This window comes from Peromyscus eremicus, chromosome 17 (genome assembly GCF_949786415.1).
Source record: "Peromyscus eremicus chromosome 17, PerEre_H2_v1, whole genome shotgun sequence".
In the NCBI taxonomy this organism is placed as follows: Eukaryota; Metazoa; Chordata; class Mammalia; order Rodentia; family Cricetidae; genus Peromyscus; species Peromyscus eremicus.
The window spans coordinates 17,335,110-17,347,636 of NC_081433.1; the positions used below are offsets into that span (position 1 = coordinate 17,335,110).

Genomic DNA, 12,527 nt, shown 5'->3' on the forward strand with positions numbered 1-12,527 from the left:
CACATTTTAGTGATAAATAAGAAAAGAATAATAAGGCACAATAATAATGAGATGCATTGAAGTCTTAGTTTTCTTCAAATGTGTGTAACTCTAGAATAAATTTTCTTCTTAATGTTACTTTTGCTGGTTTTAATGGCAAAGTATTCTCAAGATTTCACAAAGGTATAATCTTAAAAAGCTTAGATAATAGAATGAAAAATTAATAGATTTCCTAATCTTTTATCTCTTAGGCTAGCAATATAACAATAAACTATTTCTAGACCCTAAACTAAGGTAATAATGAGAGATTAGTCCAGGATCACGAGTTCAAAAATGTTACATGGTTAGAAAAACAGAGACACATAGAAATTTTACCATGTTAAACCAAGTAGTTTATGTGCCCTTGTTTATATCTGGCTAAATTTGCATGTCTACTTTAACCTTATTTTAAACAACCTACTTGCTAACAAAAAGAAAAGCTTAAAGAGTGTATGACTTCGCTCTGTGACAATGGTCTTAACAACAGAATCTGTGGTGGCTCTGTCCAGCCAGATCCTGCATCTAACAGAGCTTGATGGAAATGGAACCACTTTGACCCTGAACCATTTTCTATATAAGTAGAACCCGTCTATCTGGAGAGAATGATAGAGAAAAACACTTTCAGTCTCTAGTTCTTCAGCCGCTGCTGGGGCTGGGTCCACACTGGCTCCCCTTCGCTTGTCCTTACACTGCCAAAGGATCCTAAGCACCCCAAGTACACACGCAGCCTGACCAACTAGGGCGCTGACCGACCCCTTATACACAAGAAGGGGTCTCTAAAGCCAGGAAAAACATCTTCAAAATGTTCTCTGCGACTTGCAAGAAAAGACCTGTCCATCCAATCATATCTATAAATAGTTTTTCATACAAACTAAAAACATCAAAGTCACCCGGAACATTTCCAATCATCAATATTTTAAATTATTTAGGGTCCACGTCAGAATCTGATGATCTTGTAGTAGCTAAAAAGGACAAAGTACTTCTCACAGGTAAAACAAGTGATTCGGCCTTTCAGGACAAATACGGAAAGCGTCCTGCTGTTACCCTGTACCCTGAAAATAGTAAGTGCTTCTACAGCATGCCAGGACCCAGGCCTGGTCTCTTCGAGGGAGGGAGACATCCTCTGAAACAGCATAAAGTAAGTCGGCCTCACAAGGCAGCACCCAACTGTCCTGGTTTATAGCCACAGCCTGCCAAGTAATCCAAAAAGGGTGACAGATACAGCTAAGACAATCACTACAAAGAGCAGGGTTACACTGCCCCAGTTAGGTTTGCAGATAAAGCCAAGCTAAGTGGGCAGGAGTACACGCCCATAATTCCAGCACTCGGGAGATTCAGGCAGGAAGATTAGGAGCTCAAGACTTGGCGAGCCCCTGACTCAAAATAGACAGACAGACAGATGATAGATAGATAGAAAGATAGATAGATAGATAGATAGATAGATAGATAGATAGATAGATAGATAGATAGGCAGGCAGACAGACAGACAGACAGACAGACAGATAGATAGATAGATAGATGGATGATAAACAGACAGAAGGATAAATAGAGATGGATGGATGCACTATTTTAGTTTTGAGATTATCACTTAAGCCACCTATTTATCATGCTTTATATTTCCTTTGGAGGTTACTCGCTTCTGAACTGCTTTTTTACGAAAAAGGAAAACAAGTCAGCAATTCCTACCCTTTCCTTGTCTACCACAATGAACAGCTCCACATAGCGGGTCTGCGGAAGAACAGCTCTTCTTCTCTGTTGAAACACAAGCATCATAAGAGCAGGTTCGTTATGAGGCTAGACACATTCCATATGAGCAACGGCCAGACCTAAGATCTAGTCACGTGACTTCACATCTGCTAAAAACAGTATCAACGGTTTTACGTAGCATACCCATGTCAATAAAACAAATGTTAACTGCTATTTGTACCGACGAGAGAAAAGCTCTAAAGATAAAATGGGTTATCTATGTCCTAAAGAGTAGAATCACTGATTTTTTTTTTAATTGAAGCGCATATACATGCACCTTTTAGAGGGAAACCTGATTACCATGGTAAGACAGAAAGAAAAACACCTACTGAAATCTGAGAGAACAAGATGGAACAGGGTCACCAGTATATGTCCTTTATAGACATTCATGCCAAACAGAATAAACAAAGACATTGACAGCTCTCCAATGGTTAATGAGCATGGGGCAGAAAAGGTGATAATAGCAAAGTCATGCTCAGGTGATGGTTTTTTAAAACATGCCTTTGGGCAGCACTGTGATAAAGGCCTCTTAATCTCACAAAACAAAGCTGCACGCCTCAGCCAGCATGTGGCACCATGTCACTCCTGGAGAAGGAGCACCCTGTAGCTGAGGTAAGCTGGCCCCGGAACCATACATCTTGAGCAATCCAGGGCATCCTTAGGAAGCCTCCAAAGCAGTTCCTGAGTGTCCTTGGACAGTATCTGAGGTGATAATTATCTTCAGTCTCTCCTACTGCTCTCCCCGCTCTTCTCTTTTCTTCCTCTCCCCACCTAGAGCTTGAGGCATCCAAGTAAAACCTCCACGGCTCTCTAACCAGAGTGTAATGACTACACAGCGATGTCTAAGAGGATCACTGCGCAAGATTTAAGCCCTCGTTTAAAATGGAGACTGCTCTCCTCTCAGTCGCCAGAACTACATACTGCTCATCTTTCCATACCCCGGTTCTGGTCATGGACCTGGGAAAAGACAACAATCACTGTTTTTTAGTGTGAGAAGGAACGATCTCTTTAGAACAGTCTGAGGCTCGAAGAGTGCTCCTGCTCCTTACCCGCAGCAGCTGAGTCATGCTTGGATGCTCCTCCTCGTCTTCCTTCATGGCTTCCTTCTCTGCGTCCCTGTTAGAAACTCCACATCTCAGAGGCTCTTGGCGGACATCTTCCATTGGGTAAAATATGTGCTCAAAACGCGAGCTGTTGTGCAGAGGTTCAATTCCAAAACTGGCATTCTCAAAATGCAGCAACCCTCTACGTGCGGCGTGACACAAACCATTGTCAAGGAAGAAGAAACACACAGGAAGGATCAGAAGCTGATTTAGGCCCTAGTTCCTAACACACAGAAGGAAGCTACGGCACAGGGAGGAACAGGCTTTCGAGTCCAGCAGACATACGTCAACTTTGGTCCTCCACTTACTCAGCTCCAACATGAGGCCTGCAGGACGACTGTGGAGGAAGGTGGCACCCCACCAGAGTTTGACCCGGAATATGTTTTCTACGAGTCCACAGACTCTCGGCAGGTCATCTATCCTTTGCCTTAGTATAGAATCTACACAGAATTGTTCTCGTTAAGTTATTTACTATGCACAAAATATTTAGACTACTTCCTGTCACACAGCAACCATTTAGTAAGTGTTGTTTCTTAAAAAAAGACAATGGCAGCCATCATGTATAACTGATTTGAGAATGGAAAGCAGTATCTATTCGTTCCATCAATCAGGATAATTCCACATCCTCAGGCCTCCAATGCCTGTAACAGCAGCGTTACTTTAACTGGTCGTGACAGGATTTCTCTAGACCTTGTTTACTTATCTGAATATAATAATAATTTGCTTATCTAAATATGATAAGCCCTTTTTCTGCAACTGAGACACCTGCATGAAATAATGCAGAAGAAAATTTTACAAAGTGCTATAGGAATTTAAAAAGTATTTTGTTTCAAACAGCAAATTTTTTGCATTCTCAGAAAATGAAATTCTCCCACTGGACATTACAATTGATCAGTAAAGAGGTTTTTCTAAACAATATTCCAAGAATATCTGAAGCATGGCTGAAAAGGTCTTCAGTAACCTCGGATTAAAATCCAACCTCATTAAACACCAAAAGGACACAACCTGGAACAGGCAGGAGAAGGCAAGGGCAGAAAGCAGGGAGAGAAACCAGGAGACGCCTTACCTGAGTCCAGAGCAGGCGCTCACAGCAACTGCTGAATTGTGCACACCCTCCACATAGCCCCGATAATGACAATGATTCTAAATGAAAAACACACACGCGCTTCAAATACTGCTGTGCTGCTCAAAACTGTCAAGATACTGCAAAGCTAACCAAATTCCTGAGGTTGATAACCTAAAAAATAGCACACGGCATTCTTCAGACTATCTGAAGACCATCTGCTGTCACCCAACAATACACAAACGTTCAGGCAGGCTCCCAAAGGACACCAGTTACAAACAGTCCTGCCCCCGTGACCTTTCAGTCCAGAAACAGCAGGTTGGGGATATGCTGCATTTAACATTTTAAGTTACAGAGAACTGATGTGTAAGGACCTGGTTGAGGGCTGAGAAGGCCCCATGGGAACGAGACAATTCTGCATAGGGGATGGCCGTCAGCCTCCGGTGAGTTTCTCTATCCCCCAAAGGCACGTTGTCTGTAGTAACATATATTTAGCTTAAGTGCCTTTACCCTCAATTTGGAACAAAAAAAAAAAAAAAAAAAAAAGCTAGCCAAAAATGTAAAAGTCAGTATCACTTGGCGACAGCAAACTTGTATGAACCATAAGATTTTGTCACCTGTCAGACAGCCCCAAAGCACCATATTAAAAAAAGCCACAGGTAGGGACGCCTACCCTACCAGACATGAAGATGTACATCAGGCCCAGCGAGTAAACAGGATGGCACCAGCCACAGGCCCAGCTAGTAAACAAACAGGATGGCACCAGCCACGGACATCCAGGCCAACAGGCAAGTCTCTCAACAAACGGACATGTAAGGCTTTACCTACAAGTGCATTTTAGCACACCAGGCAAAGGCGCACTTTTAATAATGAATGCTGCTATCCGCTCAACAGACTCGTGGAAAAGAGTAAAATTCGTATCATATGAGAACAAACCCCAGACAGACCAAAAATCAAAATATAAAAACGGAAGGCATCTAGAATATTCAAAAAAAAAAGTGAATAAATCCCTCTTTAACCTAGGTGAATGGATGAAGAGAAAACCTTTCTGCCTGTCACTCAAAACCCAGACGCACCTGGCATGGTGGCAAATCATTGTACTCCTGAGACTGAGGCAGGAGGAGCAGGAATTCCAGGCCAACCTGGGCTACATAGTTAGACTCTGTCTCAAAAGTAATAAGAAGAAGATTGTCTAGGTGCATTGAAAGGAAAGGCTAAAAACCTTTACTACATTAAAAAATAATTTAAGCTTCTACATGAAAAGATTCACATAAACCCTCAAAAAGAAAAAAAAAAAGAAGGAAATATTTGTAAGTTACATAAAGAGCTCTTAAATCTGGGATTCTCAACCTGGGTGTCTTGATATTGTGGCTCATGCCTTTAATCCCAGCACTCGGGAGGCAGAGCCAGGTGGATCTCTGTGAGTTCAAGGCCAGCCTGGTCTACAGAGTGAGATCCAGGACAGGCACCAAAACTACACAGAGAAACCCTGTCTCGGAAAAAAAAAAAAAAAAAAAAAAAAAAAAAGAAAAGAAAAAGAAAAAGAAAAGAAAGAACCCGGAATCCACACAGATACAATAAGAGAACATTGCCACAGGGCAACCATCAGTAACAACTGATTTGAAGCAAATGATGAATACCAGAACTGGTGAACAAAACCTTAAAGGTGGAGGGATTTATACAACTCCAAATTTTAAAAGAAAAATAGTAACTTTTTTTCAGTAACTTTCCCATGGAGAAACCCAGAAGCCAACTCCTTAACCAATCACTGGCCCTGTTAACCATTAAACAGCAGGACCTGGGCAGGATGTGTCACTAATAAGACACACTGGGAAACAATAAGACTGGCCAGTACCAGCAGGTGACCCCGAATCCACCTGCCTGATGACATTTGTTTACTAACTTGCCTTTGTGAGGTATTTAGTCCTGCTGCAGGTACCTTATCTATGTGACCTAAAACCTTCAATTTTCCTAAAACTTCATTAGTGGGATGAAAATCTGCTACAGTCTGTCAACACACTCAGGCACATTTCGATCATATACCCTTGCTCTCTATTCAGTCCCACAGAGGAACATTAACAAACCGCCATCTGTTCTGAGGCCAGAAGGACTTTGTCCCAGGTCACTGCGTGCTCTCCAAGCCCTGTACACTTCTCCTAAACATTACTTGCTGCTCCCATGATGTTCCCCAACTCCCCCACTCCTAGAGCAAACAGGGTATGCAAGTTTCTAGAGCATGCTAGGCTAGCTCTAACCACAATGCTTTCTTACACACTGTAGCCCTTCCCGTTTCTGTGTTAATAAATCTGTATTTGTTTTCTCCAATTTAGTCTCCATCAGTTCCTTCCAGCAAACTTTCAAAAAATGGAGAGAAATTTTCTCTTCACCAGTATAGTTCTCAAAAACACATCAAATTGTATTTTATAAGCTTACAAAATCACACCGCAAGGCTGCAGTGAAGAAATGCCTGGTATGCACCATAGTAAAAAAAAAAAAAAAAAAAAAAAAACCCTGGTGTGCATCTGGGAAACTCTGGCTCAGAAAAGCAGAACGAAGTAGAACCACCACAGAACAGCCCACCAGCCCAGGGCCCAGAGAGCCTTGGCCATCGATTACCAGAGAGAAGGAGGCACATCGGTGCCTGAGGAGGCGCACTGTGAGCAATTCTACTGAGTCCCATGATAATCCCAAAGACCTCAGACATCATAAATCACAAAGCAACTCGTGTACTTATGTTTCTTATTAAAAATGGCCTTATCAGAGCCAAAAATAGCTTTATAAATTAAATTCAACCTTAAGAAGTACAATCCCAAAGGAAAATATTTGAAGTTTATAACTTTACATGTATATTAATTGTGCATTATAGACAATACAATGTCATTATAAGGGACAATCTAGCCCCATGCAAAGAAATGAAGAGTATCTAAGTTTTACCATGTATTTCAAACCTATTGGCACACCTTCATTTACCTGAACAATATTAAACAACCAAGAAATAATTGAAATCCCCCATGTTGATACCTGATGTTTTCAAACATCTACCAAAAACTACCATTCTATAAAACTTAAATTATTGAAGTTTCTATACAATTGAAATCTATTTTTGAAATTTTAAGTAGACAGTCTTTCAATAATAAATAATAGTTATATTTACTTATAAACTTCCAGACTATCTCTTGTAAACACCCCTCAAGTATGAACTCACTAAAGTCCCCAGTAACTCCATGACATCGTAGCTACTATCCCCATGTTAAAGTGAAGACACGAAAGTACCAACAAGTTGGCACAACCTCACCAGACAATAAACACGGAGCCAGAATTGAAGCTTACACAGTGTGTGTATGGAACATGTCTACAAAAAAACACTAAGAACTCAAGCGGCATCAGCTGTGGTCTTTGGCTTCTTACCATAGCAATCTCTGGATGGATGAGAAGATGGATGGATTATCTTTTATCTGGAATATATACTACGATGTAAATTTAATCTAGTCTACTGGCTTCCTATCAAACAACGCAAAGTCACTAAGGTAAAACAATCAGACAGTGGCCTAGAACTAGACAGGGCAAATTGTGGGGGCCCACAGAGGTTTCCTAGTGAGATCTGAGCTTGCTTTACCAGCAAGGCTGAATAAGAGGATAATTGGACCACGAGCCTGGGTACCAGAAGTTTGGAAGGGTCTACACACGGCTGTATCTAGCAAGTGGGAGGTCTTTTGCCCCTCCCCTTGGCATTGTTATAAAAAGCCCTTTTGAATAAAATTCTGGGCTGGTGGATATTGATCCAGGTCCTCCCGAAGCTGTCCTGTGTTTTTGTCTTTCTTTCTCCCCTCTATATTTCTATCTAAATCTCTTATCCTTCATGCCTCAAGAGTACCCTAGGGTAAAAGGTGGGAGCAGTTCCCCCACAAATGGTGCCTGAACAGGGACCAGGGACTTGGCGAAATGAGAGAGGGGGCATCACAGGTCTAAGGAGTCATGCTAATAAGGAATTGAAAAATAAAGGTGACAGTATTTTATTCTTGGGAATGAAAGTAAAGTGGCTGAAAGATACCCAAGTGAGTCTTCAGCGTATATCTCTTTCTAAGTTTCTCTTTTTCTTTCTCTCTTAATCTCTATCTACTAAATTGGGTTTAAAAATAGTAGTATAAGTAAGCCATAGAAATGTAGGTGTAGGTATATTAGGGTAGAATAGAATTAGGTATATAGATATTGTGTAGGTTTAACAGGGATAATAGAAACTTAGGGTGGAGTAGGTTTTCCCCGAGCATGGACGGGACCCGGGGCGCATAGGGCAGCATCCAGGACCCAGCAGCCACTGCAAACCTGGCAGTCCAAGCGGCTTCAGAAGCTCCAGAAGCTCCCAACAACGGCAGACGCCAGAGCCAGCACAAGCGGCAGCAGCCAGGCAGCAGCAGCTGAGACCCTCAGAGAATCAGCACAGCTCAGGTGGCACACGCCAGGGAGCCAGTGCGAGCAAGAGAGGTTATGCAAGCTTTCTGCTGAGAGAAAGCTCTGGTGAGGCGTGGAGATGCCGTGCCCAGAGAGAGGCAAATGGCAGGCTTGGAGTGCAGCAAAGACTTCCGGACCCAGCTGCCCGTGCAAGTCTGTCTCCTGGAGCCGCAGACCCTGGCAGCTGGAGCCGGGCAGAGACGCCAAGGGAAAGGTGGAGAGCCGAGTGGGCAGCTGGAGAGCGAGAGTGCAGGGTGCTGTGGCTGTTGTGTGAGAGACAAAGCCCCCACAGAAAGATGCCCTTGGGGTGCACACCAGGAGGGCCAGGGCACAGGCACTCTGAGTCAGTGCATTCTGGGAACACCAAGGATCCTGATGGGGGCGTTTGGCAGAGCAGGGGCAGCGACCATGACTGGCCATGGCTGGGTTTTCTCCCGGACCCTGAGTGCTGAGAGCAGTGAGGTGATTGAAAGCCCTCAGGGGCCAGCCGGGCGGTGGTGGCGCACGCATTTAATCCCAGAGGCAGGCAGATCTCTGTGAGATCTCTGTCTGGAAAAAACAAAAAAAGAAAAGAAAAAAAATAGGAAGGAAGGAAGGAAGGAAGGAAGGAAGGAAGGAAGGAAGGAAGGAAGGAAGGAAGCCCACCCTCAGGGCCTCAGAACACAGGTGTCCCGGGAATACCCAGTTATGGGAGGCACAGACAGATCGGGACTGTAAAAGTCAGGAGCCAAAAGCCATGCAGTTTCTGTTTGCTGGCTGTAAGAAAGTCTCTTTTGAAAGGACTCTGCCCCAGCCAGCTAATAGCTTTTGTCCTGGAGCAAAAATGGCCTTAGGGGAAGGTTACAGACTGCAAAGTGTAGCTATAGGGAAGCGCGAAAGTTTCAGAGAGGCTTGCTTGAACTGAAAAAAAGTTTTGGTTATGGGACTCCTCATATTTAGAGCTGTTTGCTTCAGAGTCTTTACAACTCTGACAACAGCCATACAAAGACTTATGGGCAGCTGACGAGCCAGGCCCTGATTTCAAGTGATCAGAAGAACTTTAAGATTGATATCAGAAAGCTTTCTGGAACTTTAAGACTGGTGATAGAACTGTAATGCTGAACTTTTTGGACTTAACAAATAAGATGGACAGGAGTGATTCCATTGCAACGGGACAATTTTGACTTTACCTACACATACAGACTTTATTAACTATGGTGATTCACGAACTGTTTTGTGTTAAAAATGGAACTGTTTATGGAACTTATTTTGTGTTAAAAATAGAACTGTTTAAACAGAGAAGTTTGGGTTTTTTCTAATCAAACTCAAGATGTAGCTTAGAAAATTATAAAGAAAAGGGAGAGTTAATATTCCTCAGTCTATTTAATTTAAAAACAATATTTTGTTGTTACTTGAGTGGATTAATGTTAAGTTGTGTTAATGTACCCCATGTTTTGTATAGTTCTATTAAGAAATTGCTTTTGGATTTTTGCTGAAGTTTTTAAAGTGTTAATGGTTATATTGAGAGTATTGTTTTTGGATGTAGGTGTGTAGGAATTGTAATTATGTATAGTAATATTTATGTTAGAGTTATTGTTAACCTATTGATATTGGTACAACATGGTTTGGTGAAGTTAAGGGAGTATTTAAATTTGATGCAGATGCATCAGAAGTTTATCCTATGTTTTGTTAGTAAGAAGTGCAAATAGTTATATTAAGAGATTGCTTTAAAGTGTAAAAAGTTTTATTAAGAAATTGCTTTCGGATTCTTGCTAAAGTTTTTAAAATGTTAATGGTTCTATTAAGAGTTTACTTTTGGCTAGGTGGTGGTGGTGCATGTATTTAATCCCAGCACTCAGGAGGCAGAGGCAGGTGGATCTCTGTGAGTTCGAGGCCAGCCTGGGCTACAGAGTGAGTTCCAGGACAGGCTCCAAAACTACACAAAGAAACCCTGTCTCAAAAAACAAACAAAAAAAAAAAAAGAGTTTGCTTTTGGATATAAGTTTGAGAGAATTATAATTATGTATAGTAATATTTATGTTAGAATTATGTTAACCTTTTAATGTTAATTATAAAGCTAAGGGTATTTAAGTTTGATGCAGATGCATCAGGAGTTTGATCTATTTCATGCGGTTGCATCAAGAGTTTATTGATTTTAAAAAAGGACTTAGTACAGCTAAGACTGCTATAGTCACTTTAGACCCATTCCAAAAAGGATATTTCATCTTTATCATCCTCTACTCCTTTACTGGGAAGTGTGACAGCTATGGAGACTGCTGTGAGCTCTTAATGGGGAGCTTTTTAAAATATTTAGAGGGACCTGTGGGAGCCCACAGAGGTTTCCTAGTGAGATCTGAGCTTGCTTTATCAGCAGGGCTACATAAGAAGATGACTGGACCATAGGCCTGGGTACCAGGTGTTTGGAAGGGTCTACACTTGGCTGTATCTGGGGGGGGGGGTCTTTTGCCTTGCCCCATGGCATTGATATAAAAAGCCCTTTTGAATAAAGTTCTGGGCCAGTGGATAATGATCCAAGTCTTTCCGAAGCTGTCATGTGTTTCTGTCTTTCTCTTTCCCCTCTATATTTCTATCTAAATCTCTTATCCTTCATGCCTCAAGAATACCCTGGGGCAAAAGGTGGGGACAGGTCTCCCACACCTTATGTTTTTGTATAGGACAAACTAAAGAATTTGCTTCTGGTTCTCTTGAAGAATGCTATGAAAGTACGTTACTGATGTACAGAATTCTTTTTTTTTTTATTTTATAATTTAATTTAATCTTACATATCAGCCACAGATTCCCTTGTCCTCCCCCTTCTTCCCCCCAGCCCATCCCCCATTCCCATCTCCTCCAGGGCAAAGACTCCCCTGGGGATTCAGCTCAATCTGGTAGATTCAGTCCAGGCAGGTCCAGTCCCCTCCTCCCAGGCTGAGCCAAGTGTCCCTGTATAAGCCTCAGGTTCCAAACATCCAGCTCATGCACTGAGGACAGGTCCCAGTCCCACTGCCTGGGTGCCTCCCAAACAGTTCAAGCTAATCAACTGTCTCACTTATCCAGAGGGCCTGATCCAGTTGGGGGCTCCTCAGCTATTGGTTCATAGTTCATTTGTTTCCATTAGTTTGGCTGTTTGTCCCTGTGCTTTTTCCAATCTATCTAACAGGGCAGCACAAAGTTCAAGTGAAACAGGACCACAGTCAGGGGGAATAGACTTCTCATGAAAGCTATTGCAAAAGAAAAAGTGTGCAATGCCTAGGTGCCCAGGGGACTGTAAGACACTCCTCGTTCTGAGCAAAACTAGAAATGTTTATGCTCCCAGAAGAAAAGACAGCACCAGGCCAGGCTCGGCATCTGCCAATTACTTAAGAGAATCCCAGGCCAGCTCTGTCCCCAAGAGTGTTCTATTGCCTGACACAGAGAGGACCACACCTCTTCAGGAATTGAAATGTCAGCAAAAGAATTAGAACATCAGACAATGTAACAACAAACAAATGTGGTTTTTGCTGGGCATGAATTACAAAAGGAAGGTGTGCTTTCAAATATCAATATTTTACCAAAACAGTAAAACCTTCAGTCTTCAAAACATCCCTCTTCCCCTTCACAACTAATAAGGATTGTCATTAAGAGATAATGTTTCCCATCTTTTAAACACAACTCTTTTTTTTTTTTTTTGGTTTTGAGACAGGGTTATAAACAGTCCAGGCTGTCGTGGAACTCTCTCTGTAGACCAGGCTGGCCTCAAACTCACAGAGATCCTCCTGCCTCTGCATCCCAGTGCTGGGATTAAAAGTGTACACCACCACCTTCTGGCTTTAAACACAAATCTTAACTAACAAGTGCAGGAGAGCTATATGGTATGGATCAGTCTCCTCCAGGGCCATCATACAAGGATGTGGAAGGTGTCCTGTGGGGCTGGCAACAGGGCAGTCCTTGGAACCTGACAAGAACACACTTTAAACTCTATAGAGTATCGAGAGGAAAATAAAGTACCTGTACGCTGGGATGGCCAGAGAGCAGAGAGCCTTCCTCGTCATAGGTATAAACTACAAAGTCGTGAGGTAAAAGGTCTCTGAAACAGGAATCAAATAAATGTGTTAAGTATCAACAGCCTAGGACACAGCTATAAGACATTATTCCCAGAAAAGGGAGATGGAAGTTAGTTTTTAAAAACT

At 42.3% G+C, this 12,527-nt stretch overlaps 1 protein-coding gene across 1 annotated transcript in view; it reads right to left on the reverse strand.

The window, feature by feature from the left end:
• Window positions 1-12,527, reverse strand: part of Adam9 (ADAM metallopeptidase domain 9) — a 79,060-nt gene that overhangs the window by 52,163 nt on the left and 14,370 nt on the right. The window contains exons 4-7 of the mRNA XM_059244264.1: window positions 12,346-12,424; window positions 3,934-4,010; window positions 2,814-3,009; window positions 1,705-1,770 (exon numbers count right to left, since the gene is read on the reverse strand). Of these exons, the coding sequence (XP_059100247.1) occupies window positions 1,705-1,770; window positions 2,814-3,009; window positions 3,934-4,010; window positions 12,346-12,424 (418 nt within the window). The remainder of the gene's footprint in view (window positions 1-1,704; window positions 1,771-2,813; window positions 3,010-3,933; window positions 4,011-12,345; window positions 12,425-12,527) is intronic.